The sequence below is a fragment of the Procambarus clarkii genome, chromosome 9, assembly GCF_040958095.1.
Source record: "Procambarus clarkii isolate CNS0578487 chromosome 9, FALCON_Pclarkii_2.0, whole genome shotgun sequence".
NCBI lineage: Eukaryota > Metazoa > Arthropoda > Malacostraca > Decapoda > Cambaridae > Procambarus > Procambarus clarkii.
Genome location: NC_091158.1, coordinates 18,486,998 through 18,504,644, shown reverse-complemented (window position 1 = coordinate 18,504,644; position 17,647 = coordinate 18,486,998). Strand labels below are relative to the sequence as shown.

At 40.0% G+C, this 17,647-nt stretch overlaps 1 protein-coding gene across 4 annotated transcripts in view; it reads left to right on the top strand.

The window, feature by feature from the left end:
- Positions 1-17,647, top strand: part of LOC123766125 (long-chain fatty acid transport protein 4) — a 51,938-nt gene continuing 34,291 nt past the window's right edge. For 2 of the 4 annotated variants that reach the window (XM_045754999.2, XM_045755000.2), the window contains exons 1-2: positions 1-146; positions 1,988-2,212. In XM_045754999.2, the coding sequence (XP_045610955.1) occupies positions 2,052-2,212 (161 nt within the window). In that variant the 5' untranslated portion in view covers positions 1-146; positions 1,988-2,051. Of the gene's footprint in view, positions 147-1,987; positions 2,213-17,016; positions 17,217-17,647 lie in introns of those variants that run through there. The other 2 variants (XM_045754998.2, XM_069321213.1) reach the window with 2 other exon arrangements.

The following is a 17,647-nucleotide window of genomic DNA, read 5'->3' as shown; positions in this document are numbered from 1 at the left end:
TTGATTGTAAAGCAAGGCAAATTGAGTATATGGATCGCGCAGCGGTGATATGAGAAGGGGCAGAGGGCGCTGGTGGCGAGGTTGTGGTGTTTGTGTTGATCAGTGTGTGTGAGAGGCAGACAGTGTACCACTGGAGCCCCGGCAAGGTGAGCTGCTGCACCACCTGCTCCTCACTCAACACCCCGGTGTTGCTGTTGTGGCCTGTGTGGGGTGTGAGGGTGGTACTTGTGTGGGTGTTGCCTGTGAGAGTGTGGTGCCTGTGTGTGTGAGTGTAGTGCCTGTGTGTGGTGCCTGTAAGTGTGTTGCCTGTGAGTGTGGTGCCTGTGAGAGTGTGGTGCCTGTGTGTGTGTGAGTGTGTTGCCTGTGTGTGAGAGGTGTGAGTGTGTTGCCTGTGTGTGTGGTGCCTGTGTGTGAGAGGTGTGAGTGTGTTGCCTGTGTGTGTGTGTGTGTGTGAGAGGTGTGAGGTGTTGCCTGTGTGTGTGTGGTGCCTATGTGTGTGTGAGGCTGGTGCCTGTGTATGAGTGTGTTGCCTGTCTGTATGAGTGTGTTGCCTGTGTGTGTGTTGCCTGTGTGTGTGAGAGGTGTGAGTGTGTTGCCTGTGTGTGTGAGAGGTGTGAGTGTGGTGCTAACATGAGATGTGGCATACTTCCTATATGTATAATGTGCATGAAGCATTTTACTGCCTAGCTAGACATGTAATCAACCTAATCAGTCTGAACCTTTGAAAACGTATACCTGTATTTGAAAGTGATTTTTGAGAAGTAACTTGAGAATCATTTGCATAATTAAGCCATCCCTAGCCTGATGATTTTAGATATTGGGCATATAGACGTGCTGCTTATTTGGATAAAGATTTATTTATTTGATTTATATACAAGAAGGTACATTGGGTGGCGAGAATACTGTACATAATACTATCGGTGTTCTTACATTCTAGCAAAGCTATTAACACACACAGTTTCTGGCAGCATTATTAATACTGTATAATGTAACCAATATTGTAATCTGTATTGTAACCTGTTAGATTAAGGACCTGCTCGAAATGCTGCACGTTATCTTGAGGTCATCTTGAGATGATTTCGGGGCTTTTTAGTGTCCCCGCGGCCCGGTCCTCGACCAGGCCTCCACCCCCAGGAAGCAGCCCGTGACAGCTGACTAACACCCAGATACCCATTTTACTGCTAGGTAACAGGGGCATAGGGTGAAAAACTCTGCCCATTGTTTCTCGCCGGCGCCCGGGATCAAACCCGGGACCACAGAATAAAGTCCAGTGTGCTGTCCGCTCGGCCGACCGGCACGTACTAGTGGCTTCACAAAATTGTGAATACTATGCTATGTATTCTCACAAACATAATGTACCTTCTTGTATATAAATAAATATTATTTGATCAGGGCAATGATCTGTTTATTTCTTTATTTTTTTCAGTGCTCTATGTATTTATATTCAAATTGTGCACTGCTTTATATGCCTGTGTTTAACATATCCAAATCCTTGGGTTAGATAAGGGTTTATAAACCAGATTCTCTGTGCAAAATTTTTTTTTACCTTATGATCTGTATTTCACTTTGGTCCCCCTCTGACAAAAAGAAGCTTGATAGCATTCGAAACTTGAAGGGAAGATCTTGCGTGTGTACAGTATTTGGTCTGTTATTTAGATCCATTATGTGGAGAGCAATATTGTTGAGGAAGTACTGTATATTATTAGTTTATGTTCATAGGAAATTGCTCCTCTGTATTTGGATGCAGGATAACACATCATTACAATTCCAAACAAAACTACACAAAAAGGCTTTGATGTAGCACAAATAGTTTTCATTCCATTATCTCAAAAGGGTTTTCCTTTATTGAGCGAAATTAAGAAATGTGCATGCTTCCATCCACCAGGTTGTATTTGGCTATTAAACATACTGTAGAAAATAATTTACTTGTAACTGAATACAGTACAATATATATAAATAATTTTAAGATAAACTTTCTTATTTGCAGACTGAAGTCCCAGTGTTGCTGTAGTTTTCTGGCAGCATCAAAGTTGGTTCAAAGGGTGGGAATCATGTTTCCATCAGCAGTGGCCATGGGTGTGGCCGGTGTCCTTTGTTACGCCACCAACCTTGGTGCCTCCATGATAACCATCTGTGCACTGGCTCTTTATTTAAGTCTTGGGGGCTCCCAGACACTATGGCTTATTTACAGAACATTACCTCGCGATGTAAAGTGAGTACTGTACAGTATTGTTTTCTGGTTCGAATCTTGTTCTTGTTTCCTCCTGCATGTGAGAGATGTTTAATAGTCAAAAATTTATCTTTGTGTTAAGGTTTAAAAGTTTGCATATGATGTCATGTAACAAGGTAAGTGCTATATGGTATTAACTGAAAAATATTTATACATTGATGTTAATACACACCAGCTAAGTATTGCGGCACATAAATTCTTTTGTTTTTTAGGGTATTTAACAGAATATTGTACTATTGTTTACAAAATATAAAATTGTACAATATTTTACTGCATTTGAAGAGTTCTTATTGTACTGTACAATGGAAGTGTTTTTGAATGTTGTATACTGTCATCAACAAAACGCCTTAAAATTTAATTTAATCGTAAGAAAATAGTGCCATTTTCTTTTTTCCCCCATAGGAACCCCCATCACTGGCCATGTTTTCTTTTAATTAACAAGGAATGTTAAGTCCCTAATTGATTAACTCTATCGTACTGTATACACAAAGCAGTACAGTATAACGTGACGGCATGTAGTGAAGACTCTTGTATTTGAAGCTGAGCATTTAAAACTCTCTACATTAACCAACCATAGCAGCCACAAGCAGACGATGATTTACACTAACGTGACTGAAGATATGATGTCCAAACATCACACATCAGAAAATTAGGAAATGACATTTTTTGTCCTGAACTCGTTACCAAGTAGACTTGATAATGGTCCAGGACAGGCCAAAATGTTGTCATGTCTTAATTTTCTGAGGTGTGATTTAGACAACATAAGACATAAATAGGCCCCTTTTCATTTCCCTATTTAAACTTTCGTATTCTTCATATATTATCATTATTTCACCAGTAAATGACCAGTGAATAAATTCACCAGTGCTATCATAGCGACTAATAACTTGAATGGGGAAATAATTTTGCTATATTGTATGTATTGTGCAAAATTGTATTGTTGATCCACAGTCCCTTATCAGCAATAATAATTATCATTCAGTGAAATATAAATCGCTTGGCCCAAGAACTGCTCGCTTGGCTGGAGAGTTGACTCCAATAGCTAGGGTATTAGGAAGACCAGACAATTTGGATCATATCACAATTTGGTCCCGGTACAGTCGGGTTCGTTCTCGACGCACAATCGAGAATTCCGGATTCGAATCCCGGGTGGGACAGAAAAGGTTGGTCACATTTCATTTCACCTAATACAGTACTTCAGTACTGTATTAGGTGAAATTACTGGGTGCCAATCCTTAACTGTAGCCTCTGTCTACCCAACAGTACAATGGGTACCTGGTTGTTAAATGATTTGGCAGGTCGTATTCTGGGGAATATTAGGATTAAGAACTTGCCAGAAACGCTATACGTGCTAGTGGCTGTAAAAGAATGTAAGAACTGTTACTTATATAAAAAATGTCTTGCTGATCGAGGATTAGCTTTCCGTTGGGAGATTATGTAACTAACAATGGAGGAAATAAACTGGATTCATTGTTGTTTTTGCTGAAATTAAACTGAATGAGTTCCATGTGTTACTGACATTCTTAATTTGATTTAATTAGCTGTTGTGGAGTGTTGTTTAGCAGCAGTGAACTTCTTTAAATTATAAAATCTGCGAATACATTCTTCTCGGCTTCACTGCATAGATGGTCTAAATTGATAGAAAATATCAATAAAAATATTTTTATATTTTATATGTTGTAAAGTGTTTATCAGAAACAACTCGGGCTGCATGAAGCAATGCTACCAAAGCTACATTAACTACAGTACTTAGAAATTTGGCAAGCATTGTACAGTGCAGTACTGTATATTGAAATTTGGCAAGCAACTGTTTCCGAGAGTGAATTATAATCACAACTAGCTGATTGCAATGGAAAATTGTTTATTAAATAACTTGATTGTTTATACAGCACTGATGATGTTATGGAAAATACTGATGCCAATTTAAGTGGCAGCATCCAATTCTGTATTCTCTCCTATAATAGACAGTTATAATAAGGATGGGTAAATGGCAAGCAGCATGTGTATTAAAGGGCTAATTTTCTTAATAGATTTATCCCCAGTGATAGAGGTTTTTAACCCCTGCATTGTGCTTCTGTGTTATGACAAATCTGTGGTGCACAAGAAAAAAAAATATTCTGGATTTATATTTTCTTGCTAATACTGTGTTAAAATGTGATCCCTGATCAAGGGCAGAGTCAATTTGCAGTTAACATAATGTTATGCTGTGGAGACATTTAAATTAAGCATTTATTTATATAGTTTTTTGCCATTTTCTCGTGGTGTTTTTTGAGTAAATAATATATTTAATCATTTCATATTTTTGTAGGGTCTTGAAAATCTCAAAGGCTGTTGTCACTTGCCTAACAAATTAAACAGTCCTGGCTTCCAGTTTACAGAAATATAGTTAACTGCACAGAATAATACTTCAATTGGCACAAATATTTAATATATCATGTCTCATAGCACACTCTTCCCCCCCCCCCCCCAGTACCAAGTACTGTTCATTACCCCTACTTAATGTCCTGGTGATCTGCCCTTCCCCATAAATATGTCTATACCTTCCCAGCCTCACACATTTGATCCAAATGTGGATTCGTCTCATATTGGTACATATGTACAATAAAGATAGGTATTAAGGCATACTTCAATTTCATAGCCTGTTGTTCCACTGTTATCAGGGTCCTCTATCTGTGTGGTCCATCTGAGCATCAAAATTAAGATAAATCTTATCTTACCTGACTTCTGGTTATCACTATGCCTTGAGCTCTCACATTTTACGCAACTCTATAGGAGGATAGTAAGAGTATGATGTTCACATATTGTTACTGTGTAAATGGGTGGGAGAAGGACTAATGTATCCAGTAGCTATGCTGTGGAGAAAGAGTACATCACATATATTGCCTAAATTCCTAGGAGTCGAACATTATGTCCAAATTATGCCTTCATCATCAAATGTGAATGAACTTTATCACTGGTTCTAGCCTTGGGAATGTTCGAGATGCTGTACAGAGTTTGATCGTTATGTGGTATAACCGTCTTTCTCTTGGTAGAGCCCAAGACAGTCATTATTTACATGTCATACTGTAAACATTATATGAACACTGCCATTTGACCCATTCAGGTGATCCCTAGATGTAATCCACCTCATTGCCTGCACTTCATGATCTTTTTTTTTTCACCTCTCCATTCTGTATCATTCACCTGTCTCTTATTCATCTTCCTCTCGCGGTCCTTTCTCTTTCCTCTCCCTCCCTCCATCTCCTTTCATCTCTCCTTCTTGCCTCTTTCACAATCTCGAGAATTGTGAATTCCTGGTTCGGGAATAGTGCTCAACAACTTGCACTGTTGGGGGATTGAACGCCGACCTGTATGAAGCGATTAATATTAATAAATATTTATGTAATAACTTGATATGTTCTTTTTTTATTTTGACTTCATAAAATACAAATTTAATGCAAGTTAGACGCATACAGTATATATATTGCTAGCATGGCGGGATCTGCCAACAAAGGTACAGTATTTTGAGTTCCTGGCTGTGTTGTCGAGAATGCTTGACTTGTGTATGGATTACGAAAAGCTATGAGTGCTATGGAGGATGCTTTTTACTGAATTGCGACGTAATCTCCGAAGCATTGAGAAAAATTCATAAATTCCTGCATACCTGCGTAATGACTCTAGCCCGTGGCTCAGTGTCTTAAGTTGATACAGGTAAATCCATTTTTTCAGGTTTATATAATTGACGTTTTATGAACTTATCACATTATATTTCAAGAGGGTGTTATCAGTCTTACTGATTAAGACTTTTTTCCATATAATAGAATGCCATATCAATGTTATAATGTTACTTTACCTTTTATTTAGCTATTGTTCTCCTATAATTTGAAAAACTAAAATTTAACTGTTTATGATGAGAGATCTCGCCTTTGGTAAAATTTTAGTGTATAGTAATATTTTTGTTTAAATCACACTACCAAATTAAGCTCTCATACTTTGGAAATCTTAGAATCATGGTACAGTAGCTTGTTTTCAAGCTTAAGCTTGACTGCTATTAAGCTTAATGTCAAGCTATTAAGCTTGACATTAAGCTTAATGCTATATATAGTATATACCATATTTTCACTGATTTTTAATTTCCACTAGGCTACACTGCCAAATTACCAGCTTTATCAGATTCCTCACTTTTGTGGAGGCACTTCACTCATAGTTGCAGTATCTTATCGTAAATACTTACGCAGTTCAGTACATGCTGCAATTAATTAATATGGTTAAATACCTCGATTGTATTACCGTATATTAACTCATCAAAATTAAATATTTCAATATGCTAAGCTGTAATGTGCTAAAGTAACAAAGCCAAATGGCATAAGAAAAATGTAGCCAATAATGCTGATCAAATAGCAGCATTGGTATTTGTAACTGTGCAGCCTATAATAGTGCATGATCTTGAGACGTGGGATGTCCAGCTTTGTGCTGGGCATCCCGGGAGCATGAGGCAGGAGCTGAAGGTAGACAACTTCTAGAATTATTATGTATTAAATAGATGGGTGATGTGGAAGTTTCATCAATTTCTTTACAAGTTGGGCATACTCCAACAATTACATGTACACTCACTGGTAATGGTAATAATAATTAATATAACGGTTCATTAACATTAATTATCACTGCATTGAAAACTATTTCTTAAAATATATAGGCAAGGTACACAATTCCAAAAAATAAGATTGGTAATGGGTTTAAATTTTATTTAAACTGTTTATAATGGACGACAGTTTCATCCCCAGTATAGGTGTTGTGAAAGAGTCGAGTTATATGTATGTGGTTCAGGAACTGTACCTCAATGATATTTTAACTAAGCAGGTTACAATGTTTTGACTAATTTCATATACCAATACAGTACATACTGCTTGCAGAAGACAAACTTGGGTTGTTTTTCAAATATGTTGGTTTTTGTAATTTTATGAATTCCGGTATTTTTATTTGTAATTAAACTTCATAAAATGAAACAAAAATACATATTCTGTGCATTCTCACAAACAGGAGAACACCGTTTGGTGACCATTTAGCCATAGGTCTTCGGATACTGTCCAGGTTGTTTATGTAATGCATTGTAAAAAATATTACATAGTTGTTGCAGTACTAAGCAGAGATGGTCAGAATAACTTGGCTGAAACAAACAATCCAACCCATGCATATGAAAGTGACAAGATTTCAATCCACCATGAATCCTTATCAAGTTTACAGTACCGTACTATTTTTTTGTACATCAGGTGATGTTGCTTTTATCTTGTCAGGCGAGATGTGTATGAGAAAGTTCGGACAATGACCTTGAATGGGCCAGTGAGGGTTAGCTCTCTTTGTAAGTACACTATCTTCTGTCCATTGTAGCAACTCGAGGAGATGGGCTGCACCATGAAAGAATGAATTGTCTTTAATTTGTTTGATTAGTCATAAATTGATTTCCCATGTAATAATTTATCAACTATAACTGCAATGAAAGATCCCATCTAAGCTTTTGTAATTTTGTTCATACCAGAGCACAAGGCTTTTCTCATCCATTCTGTATAAAGAGCTGCGAGATCAAACAGTTGGAGTACAAATGTGGTTGGACTACATAGTTTGTGGTTGTTTAATCTGAATCTCCCTTCTGCCAGTTGATGTTTTTAATTTTTTTAATTTTCATGTTGGTACAGGTATATAGATCACTTGAAATGAAACATGCTTTGTTTTACACACACTAGGTCCATACTTGGTTAAACACAAGACAAAGATAGAAGATTTGGAGGTATGCCACAAGACTAGGCCCGGAACAGAGAGGTATGAGCTACGAGGAAAGGCTAACTGAGCTGCACCTTGCATCCCTGGAAAACAGAACAGTAAGGGGAGACATAACCACCTACAAAATTATCAGGGGAATTGACAGGGTGGACAAAGACACTCTTTAGCATGGGTGGAACACAAACAAGTTGGAAACAGGTGGAAACGTAGTACCCAAATGAGGCAGACACATTAGAAAGATTTTTTCAGTGTCAAGAGTGGTTAAGATGGAATGAAGTAGTGATGTGGTGGAGACAGTCTCCATGCACAATTTCAAATGTAGATTTGCCCAGTAGGCTCAAGAATCTGTACACCAGTTGATTGACAGTTGAGGTGGGATCAAAGAACCAAAGCTCAACCCTCAGGTAGGCGAGTATACACAGAAATCACAATAATGTGATACTGTATAACAAATGAACAAATCCACATGGGCCGTGATGAAGGTTCGAACCTACGCACGGGATGTTCCTAGAATCGCCTTAGTTAATTGTACCATGACATGGTTAAAAGAATTGCAACCTGGAGTGCCCTCACCAGGATCCCGAACCCTGAAGCTCAATCGGGGTTTCACGCAATGTCACCTTAGTGACAATAGTTCCGGTTCCTGTGGTCTGAGTGGACAACATTGCCCTTGCCGGAGGCATAGTCCAAGAAACTTTGTGTGTGGGGGAGGGAGGCAAGGGGGGGAAGGGGTACAGTAAGATGTGTAATGTTGAACTGTTTAATTGGTAATCCTGTGAATAACCTACTTGATTTTTCTCGTATTGATGTCAAAAGCATTTATGATATAACATGGAATCTTGTGGTTTGTAATGTAAAATTAAGACTTAAAAGTTCTCGTTTTCAATGGCCGAAGGTGCGAGTGTTTTCTTAGACGGTGACATAAAGGGCAGTGTGTCCAGTAGCGCAGTCATGGCTCATACCCGAAGGGTCCAGGGGTTCGATTCCTGCCGAATGCTTTTTCACCTAGCAGTAAATAGTTAGCTAGGAGTTGGGCAACTGTTGTGGGTTACACCTTGGGGAAGGTCAGTCCAAGGTCCCCCCTTAAGGCTTAGGCCTTAGGGGAGGACCTTGATAAGCCCAGCAGGCATCCTGTTCTGGTTAGACGGATTATTGCTACCAGCGGATAAATATAGATTTAATTTACGGAAAATCGTATTTATGCGTCGGTTTAGGTGTGTAGGTTATATCTAAGACCATTTCCAACCCGTCCTCTTATTAAACGCGATATATTGTTTACGCAATCGACCCCGGCTTAAAAATTGCGGTGATTTAGGGAAACTTGAAAACTAATTAGTAGTGACGGTTTTAGGGACTAAAGAGTATGGGCTTCGAAAAGGTTAGGAGGGTAGCCTAGGTTTTGACGCCTTTTAGTTAGGCTTATCCACTCCATTTTTTACGGAGGGGGGAAATAGAGAGAGCGGATTGGTGTGTGTGTGTACATACGTTCTTCTAATGGAAACACGTTTGAAGTAGGCTGACGTATGTATCCTTGAGGATGGTATTATATCTTCCCAGGTACCAGAAACGCCGACTCATGCCTCGCCAAGCTTACCTTTCAGTACATCAGGGTCTCCAGCATTCAAGTAATGACTCTACAAGATTTCAGCCGAGCAAATAAACGTGGTCATGCTGCTAGATAATGTTTTTGTGCTGTAATGTATAGGATCACACGATCCTCCACACCGAGGGAACAGGCAGAGTACATACCAAGTTGTACCTGTGGGTACAACTGTGGGGGGGATGAGCTACTACTCGTGTGCTCTCATCACCAAGAGGCTCCAGATACAATATATTCAGTTGGAAGCTTTAACTCAATCCTCGCGATGGCTCAGACTAATCTGGTAGCATATCTCTGAACTTTCTCTAGTTGCGTTTTCTATTTAATGATGTATAAACACCACACTGGTGGCTTACGGGCTCACTATAGCCCGTACTACATGGACATTTCGCTCTGAGTAGCTAAATCTATAACCACCACCGCCACACTGGTATACCAGGAGAGGGTTCTGGGAGTTTTCTACTCCCCGAACCTGACCTGAGGCCACCAGGCACGTCTGGTGGCCGTCATATTTCAGAATTGGTCGGACATGTTTTGCATAAAACGTCCTGAACGACAACTTTAGATTCCTAAAAACGAACCTTACGTATGCAACTGATGAAACTCGTTTGATGTTGGTTACGTGTCAAGTTCGGTGTAATTATCAAGTTTGTTATATTCCAGGAGGTTTTCCTCTACCATTGTGGTATCTTGTGTCAGGTCTCCTGTTTCCAGCACCCAGTTTCGTTACTTTGCACGTTAATCTCCAGTTGCCACTTCGTTGACCACCCGTTATTTTTGCTTAGGTAAGTATATAGGAATAGAATTATTCCCAGTACCGACGTCAGGCAAATGGGAAGGTGTCTCATTACATGAGCTAATCCTTTTTACCTGCACAAAAAAAAATTGAGAAGGAGCCAAACACGCACAAAGTTCCTTGTCAGAAAAAAAATAAGAAAAACAGGCCTAAGAAAAATGTAGCCCGAGGTCAACTTCTTACCAGAGTTGGCTACCTGCACTGTACAATCCTCCTTCCAGTGGCGCTACAGCACTGCCAGACCCTCTTGGTCACCATATAATAATCGCTCTTACTGCCACACTTTGTCCTACAAGTGATAGTACACGTATTTATATAAGTATATGATCAGTTTAAAAGTTATATTTGTGTGTAATAAAGGTTTTATTGAGAATGGGAATGCACCTTCAGCAGATTTCTCCCTTACGGGAGCAATCAGTACCTTTGCGGATGCCAGGCGATGAGCGAGAGTATGTCAGTAGGATCCTCAGGTTTAGTCCTGGTGTGATATCCGTGCTGGAGGGACTGTGTGTGCTCGTGCTGTGTTGGTATCTAATGATATGCCTAAATGACTTGTTGATTGAAAATGGTAGAAACGCCTGCGTGAGGAGCGGCTCCTGAACTTAAACATGTACCATAGTCTTTAGTTCAAGACTGAAATAATCTTGTTTACAATGTGTAGAGTCGAATGTGGATACTGCTTATTGGAGAGATTTCCTGTTGCTAAAGAGCTCGGTGCTTTCTTTGTTTGCATTTAATTGTTGCCTATTCCTTTTAGAATTTCACGGAGAAGAAACATTGTTCAAACATTGACATGCGTATATTTGGATGTTGAGAATACCAATTAGCTCCTGTAATTGTCGGAATATAACTATTCACCTCCAGATGATGCCTCAAACTTTCCAGTGAATGTGCTTCTGTCATGTTTATGTGCTAACCTCTTCCACTTATCAGCTAGCCTAGTTCTTTTATGAATCAAAACTTTCCCGATTTGAAATTATTGTTACGTGTTCTATCTTAGGCAGACATTATTAAAACCCTATTTTCAGTCTTGTTAACACATTTTAATACATTTTACACTTATAATAGTACTCCCCTTAAAATAAGCATTTATTAAACTAATTTTTTTCTAATGAAGCTCCAATGTCAAGGATTAAGATCAGTTCCTACATAACATATTCATTCACTGCTTCCTAAGAATGTGTGCGTGTTAGAGAGAAATATGTATGTAGTAGATATAATAGAGGGAAAATAGATTGGTTAGAAAGGCCGGGTCCAAGCACTAATAGCTGGATCCATCAGACAAATAATAAATACACGCACGCATACGTACAGTATGCAGCTCCAGCCTAGGTAATTGTTTAACTAGGTACGGACTAGTTAAACATAAGAGTGTTAGAGAAGATTCTGAGGTATACCACCAGACTAGTCCCAGAACTGAGAGGCATGAGCTACGAGGAAAGGCTACGGGAGGTAAACCTCACGTCTCTGGAAGACAGAATGGTAAAGGAAGACATGATGACCACTATGGGTAATTGACAGGGTGGACAAAGACAAACTATTTAGCATGATGGAACACGAGCTATCTTTTAAAAAAAGGCTGAAGCCGCCAACGAAAATCTGATAAAATTATCGAATTGTTGCAAAGATGTGTGCTTTAGTTTATTTTGAGGAATTTGGGAGACGGACTCACTAACCTGACCTGACCTGACCTCACGCAGTGACCGCAAGCCCAAGATAAGGGTATGGGTAGGTACGTGTAGGGGTAAGAGCTGTGACCTTGGGGGTGTGGGGCGCTGTTGCCTGACCACCGGCGACCACCACAGCAACGGCTGTGTGGATAGCACGCTGGACACGTGATCCTGTGGCCCGGGTTCGATTCCCGGCGCCGGCGATAAACGATGGGCAGAGTTTCTTTCACCCTGATGCCCCCTGTTACCTAGCAGTAAATAGGTACCTGGGAGTTAGTCAGTCAGTTGTCATGGGCTGCTTCCTGGGTGTGTGTGTGGGGGGGGGGGGGAATAGTAGTAACAGTTGATTGACAGTTAAGAGACGGGCCGAAAGAGCGGAGCTCAACCCCCGTAAGCACAACTAGGTGAATAGTGTCAGGTCATTCATCATCGCCAGTTGTAAAAGTAGGTTTATTGTTTTATTATATGTGTGTGTGTGTGTGTGTGTGTGTGTGTGTGTGTTCTCATGAAGCTGCTAAGTATGAGATTCATTCTTTGTTAGCGTAAATTCGCGTTTATTTTTATTTATTTTTAGACGTTTTAATGCAATACTAGTAGTTGGCTAGTAGACAGACGCACACCACACATGGACTACGGGTAGTAATTATCTGGGGACAATAAACCTTTATGGAGGTCACCTAACCATGGTGAAGGCTATCTGTGCGGTCATCTATTCATATGCTGGCCATACCCGGCTGCTGCTTACCCTGACTGACCAGTGACTATGGAAGATGGCGTTTTGCCGTTTACGCTCGCGCTTCTTTTCTACATAGATGTCAGAACTTAGATCATATAGTCCGGAAGAGGATGGGAATACTGTATCTTGATACCATATGGTGCCCAAGCGCCTCACTAAAGTACAATTCAAGTGGCTAGCGAGATAGGGTAAGGGTATTTCCGCCGTACCATCAAAGCAGAGCCAATCCCGGCCATTAATCGAGCCCAGTGGCGTGGCTTGCCACCCACTCCCATGACGCTGCACTTGTACCCTCCCTCATCACACCCCGTTCTCTACATTTACCAATACTGTAAACAAAAATTAAACTGTTTTGAAAACTTACGAACCCGCCTAACCTATTGAGGCTGATGTATAGAAACGTCAATATACGTTATAACTAATACCTTGGGTTTTTAACGTATTCATCGAATCTGTAAAAAAAAAGGCACTAAATTGTATGCCACCTATATATATATTTTATTTAGCTTACGGGTCTTGCAGTTAAGTACACTTGACACACATCTCGCCTATTAACTTGCCTCTAGTATTTTTTTTCTAGCAGGCTACAGTGAAATAAAGCCAACGGTCCCTAATTAGAAATAATCAAATAAATCTTTAAATTCTTGAAAAAGGCCTGGTCAGAGACCGGGCCGCGGGGACGTTGATCCCCGAAATCAATGCAAGGTATCCTGAGATGATTTCGGGGCTTAGCGTCCCCGCGGCCCGGTCCTCGATCAGGCCTCCTTCTATTTACACACATCCCCCAAGAAGCAGCCCGTAGCAGCTGTCTAACTCGCTACCCATTTACTGCTAGGTGAACAGGAGCATCAGAGGTGAAAGAAACTGCCCATATGTTTCCGCCTCCACCGGGGATCGAAAGTAACCACAAGATACATAACCAACCTCCCCTCCCCCCCCACCCAACCACTTGGGCTGGACGGTAGAGCGACGGTCTCGCTTCATGCAGGTCGGCGTTCAATCCCCGACTGTCCAAGTGGTTGGGGGGCACCATTCCTCCCCCCCCCCCACGTTCCATCCCAAATCCTTATCCTGACTCCTTCCCAGTGCTATATAGTCGTAATGGCTTGGCGCTTTCCCCTGAAAACTCCGACTCTCCCCCCCCCCCCATCCCGCATCTCTTCCTGTTATTAAACAAGATGTATAAATGATTGGAATCGGATTTGTCTTGGTCTACTTTAAATATATATCATTCGCAACTTACTTGTGCGTATATGATCGTAATCAATAGGACGTGGAATGAAATTATTTACCGTTTAGCAAATTTATTTCCAGTTAAAGGTAAAAACGAAACATTTCAAAAATATGAAATTACATTAAAAAAAATAGGAAGGCTGTTCATCATCAGTGTTGCGCGTCGGTTAAAAATATATATAATTTAACTATCTACTCACGATAAAAAAAATGATTAGCGTGTTGTAATTTAGTAACATTACTTCTACGTGACCCAACTGATGAAGATGGCACTAGAAACACCGACAACCAACCAACCAACCAACCACGATTGTGTCTATTAAGCGCGCACTCATGACTGTTACCTACAGGGAAGCAGGCTCATTGTGCGTGTATCAGCATGCGACAATTGGTAGTGCATATATCTTATAAAAATAAATGTAAATTATGGAGAGAAATCGTGCGTGGACTAAAAGAATTCGGAACCAGTTTGGCAAACGAAGAATTTTTTGGGGACTTGTTCGGGCGAACAAGTACGAACCGGCTGAATTACCACTGGTGGGGTCTTCCCCCCCCCCCCCCCCCCACCTCATCTAATTCAAGGACAAATGCTCATTAATCCAAACCACTTTTTTAAAAGATCAAATGTAACTCGCATACAGGGCAACAGTTATCCTCCGAAGCGATAAGTGTCGCAATTCAGCCGGAAATAGTCATCAATAATGGGGCACCATTGACAAGCTGCCGGCTTCCTGTCCCCCCTGAAGGTCATTAGAACTTTAAATAGTACGAAGGACGTGTACTCTAATATTATAATTAGTGTAATGGCACTATTAATAGTGTTGTTAGCAAGAGCACTACTGCTCTTGGTTTAATTTAGTATGGCCGCCATACCCAACCTTGGGGAGTGAGGGGCAGAAAGGTATCTGTGATGAACCCGAACCATCTTTATCTCAATCAATAGGGCGTGGAATGAAACTATTTACATTTTAGTAAGTTTTTAATTTTGGTTACATATTAGTTACTTCTGTGTTATATTTAACTTCAAAATTATTATGCACCCACCCATCCAGTGGACGGTTGTGGAAAGGTTACAATCGCTTACATTCGCTACCCACACTAAACAATCTTGGTATAATTGATTGTTTCCTGATGATATTTCATCTTAAGTGAAATATTTAGGGATTTCTTGAACATTTGTAATAGTTATTTCTGAAGTCTTTAATTGGGAGATGTTTTCCTCAAACTTACTGCGTCACTTCTGCTCACTTGATACAATCATACAAATTAAACATTGACGAACTGTTTTTTTTTTATCTTCTACCACAGACGTGACTATTCATTTACGCACACGCACACACATTCTGGTATTATAAATACTTAAGAAATGTTACAAATAACATAAGAATTTCTTTAAATTAGGCAGTTTGTTTATGGAAATCGTATCACCATTTGACGCAAACTGCACTCGAATGGTTAAGAAAAGTTTATTCTTTCTCCATTTCATATCGCTACAATCATGGTTTAATTTTCTGGCATTACTAGGTATAAAGTACCTCCTTTGCTCCAGCTCCATGAAATGCTCGAGTTTCAAGTATGATCGCTAATCCAAGGATTGAATGCTACGCAGGCACTCACGCACGCACACTCGCACGCCCCAACCACACTCACTTTCCCTCATATTTATTCATTCATTCATGGATTGCATTCTGGACACATTACGGGAGACATCTCCTGTCACGCAGGGTGCAGTCGCACCTCCACAGATCTCCAGTATCATCTATTGATACTGGTAATGGCTCCAAAGGGCCACCACTTACGGGCTATTCATGCCCATGCCACCTTTTGCGTGGCTTTATCTTCATCAATCAATCTATTGCATTCTACAGTAGTCTTGCAAAATGGAAGACCATCCTGGGTTTTCTGTGAAACCCTAAGTCTCCAATCTTTCAAAAGCCATCTGTGTTGCTATATTTTGCGCTGTCATTGACCTAGTAATACAAAAAAAAAAAAAAACATTTGGGGATAATACAGTAGTGCATTTGAACTCTACTTAAACCCTGGCGGGGAAGAGTGATTGGATAAGGTTTGAGGTGTTGCTTGTGTACACATGTGTAGGCCCAGCCTGGATGGTACGTACATCTTAATCAGGATACACTCGCTGAGTCAGAGGCTGCCCCACTGCTACCAGCATCTCATTCTGATAGAGATTTAAGCCACCCAAGAGGTGGCACGGGCATGAATAACCCATAATTAGGCACTCTGGAACACCTCCATCTAATACAGTATATCTATCTATAATGTACCTAATAGCCAGTTGCCTAACAAGCCGAATTTTCGTGAATTTATTTAATTTTCCAAAAGTTTCTTGATAGTTTTTCATTGTATTGCAGTCAATCAGATCACAAAGAAATCACAATGATGTGATATCGATGAAAAAATCATTTTGGGTCATTTTGTGACCTGAAAGAGGAAAAGAGGGGCATAAGGGTATGAACATAATTATTCACAGGTCAGTGTTGGCGAGCTTAACATAAAATCCTGGTTATCTTGAGGTTATCTTGAGATGATTTCTGGGCTTTTTTTTTTTTTGTCTCCCCGCGGCCCGGTCCTCGACCAGGCCTCCGACCCCAGGAAGCAGCCCGTGACAGCTGACTAACACCCAGGTACCTATTTTACTGCTAGGTAACAGGGGCATAGGGTGAAAGAAACTCTGCCCTTTGTTTCTCGCCGGCGCCTGGGATCGAACCCAGGACCACAGGATCACAAGTCCAGCGTGCTGTCCGCTCGGCCGACTGGCTCCCGAGCGGTTGTGCTGGATGAGCATGCGTGTGCATGCACTGTACTGTATACATATTTACTTTTTTTTTTTTTTTATAAAATATGTCTTGACAACAATTCAGTCTTTCTTGATGCTCTGTCAACACCTTTAACAAAAAAAAATCGGCATTTAATTCATTATCCCATAGCCAATAATTTTTATCATGCACCCAATTAATTACAGTAAAGTACTAGCAAGGCAAGTTTTATAAGAACTATTGCACTAACTAAAGTTTGACAATGGTAATGCGTGATCCAATAATCCACGATGAACAGCTCAATGAAGAGTGTATGGAAAATAAAAGCGTTTCTCCGCCCACTGGGGTGAGAGAGACGTGTCTGCAGTTTCTACGGTTACAGATGACCCGTATTGGCACATTGCCTAGAGACATGAGGTAGGTGGAGTCTTGTGAGTACTGTACTTGAGTTTATTTTTAATGTAGTGATGCAGAGGTATTCTAATGTTCATGTATCGGTGCTAAGGTTATGTTCTAACTTTGATCTAGTTGGCTGTGTTATACAAAAGATGTGTGAAATCATTGTTTTTATTTAATTCTGCTATCATTTTAATTGTTTCACATTTTTAATTTTATTTTTATATTTCAGTTGACCAGTTTTGTTTAAAAAGAAAAACATTTACCAGAAAATAACTGGATTTTGTAATTTACTATATTACCATTTCATGATCATACTTGGCTGAAATACTTGTATATACAGTACTGTACTTCATCATTTTGCAAAAATAAATCTCGCATAAATGACAGTACTGTATATTATGCCCAAGTTTTGTAAGTACAGTAGTTTGAGAAAATTATACCTTACACTC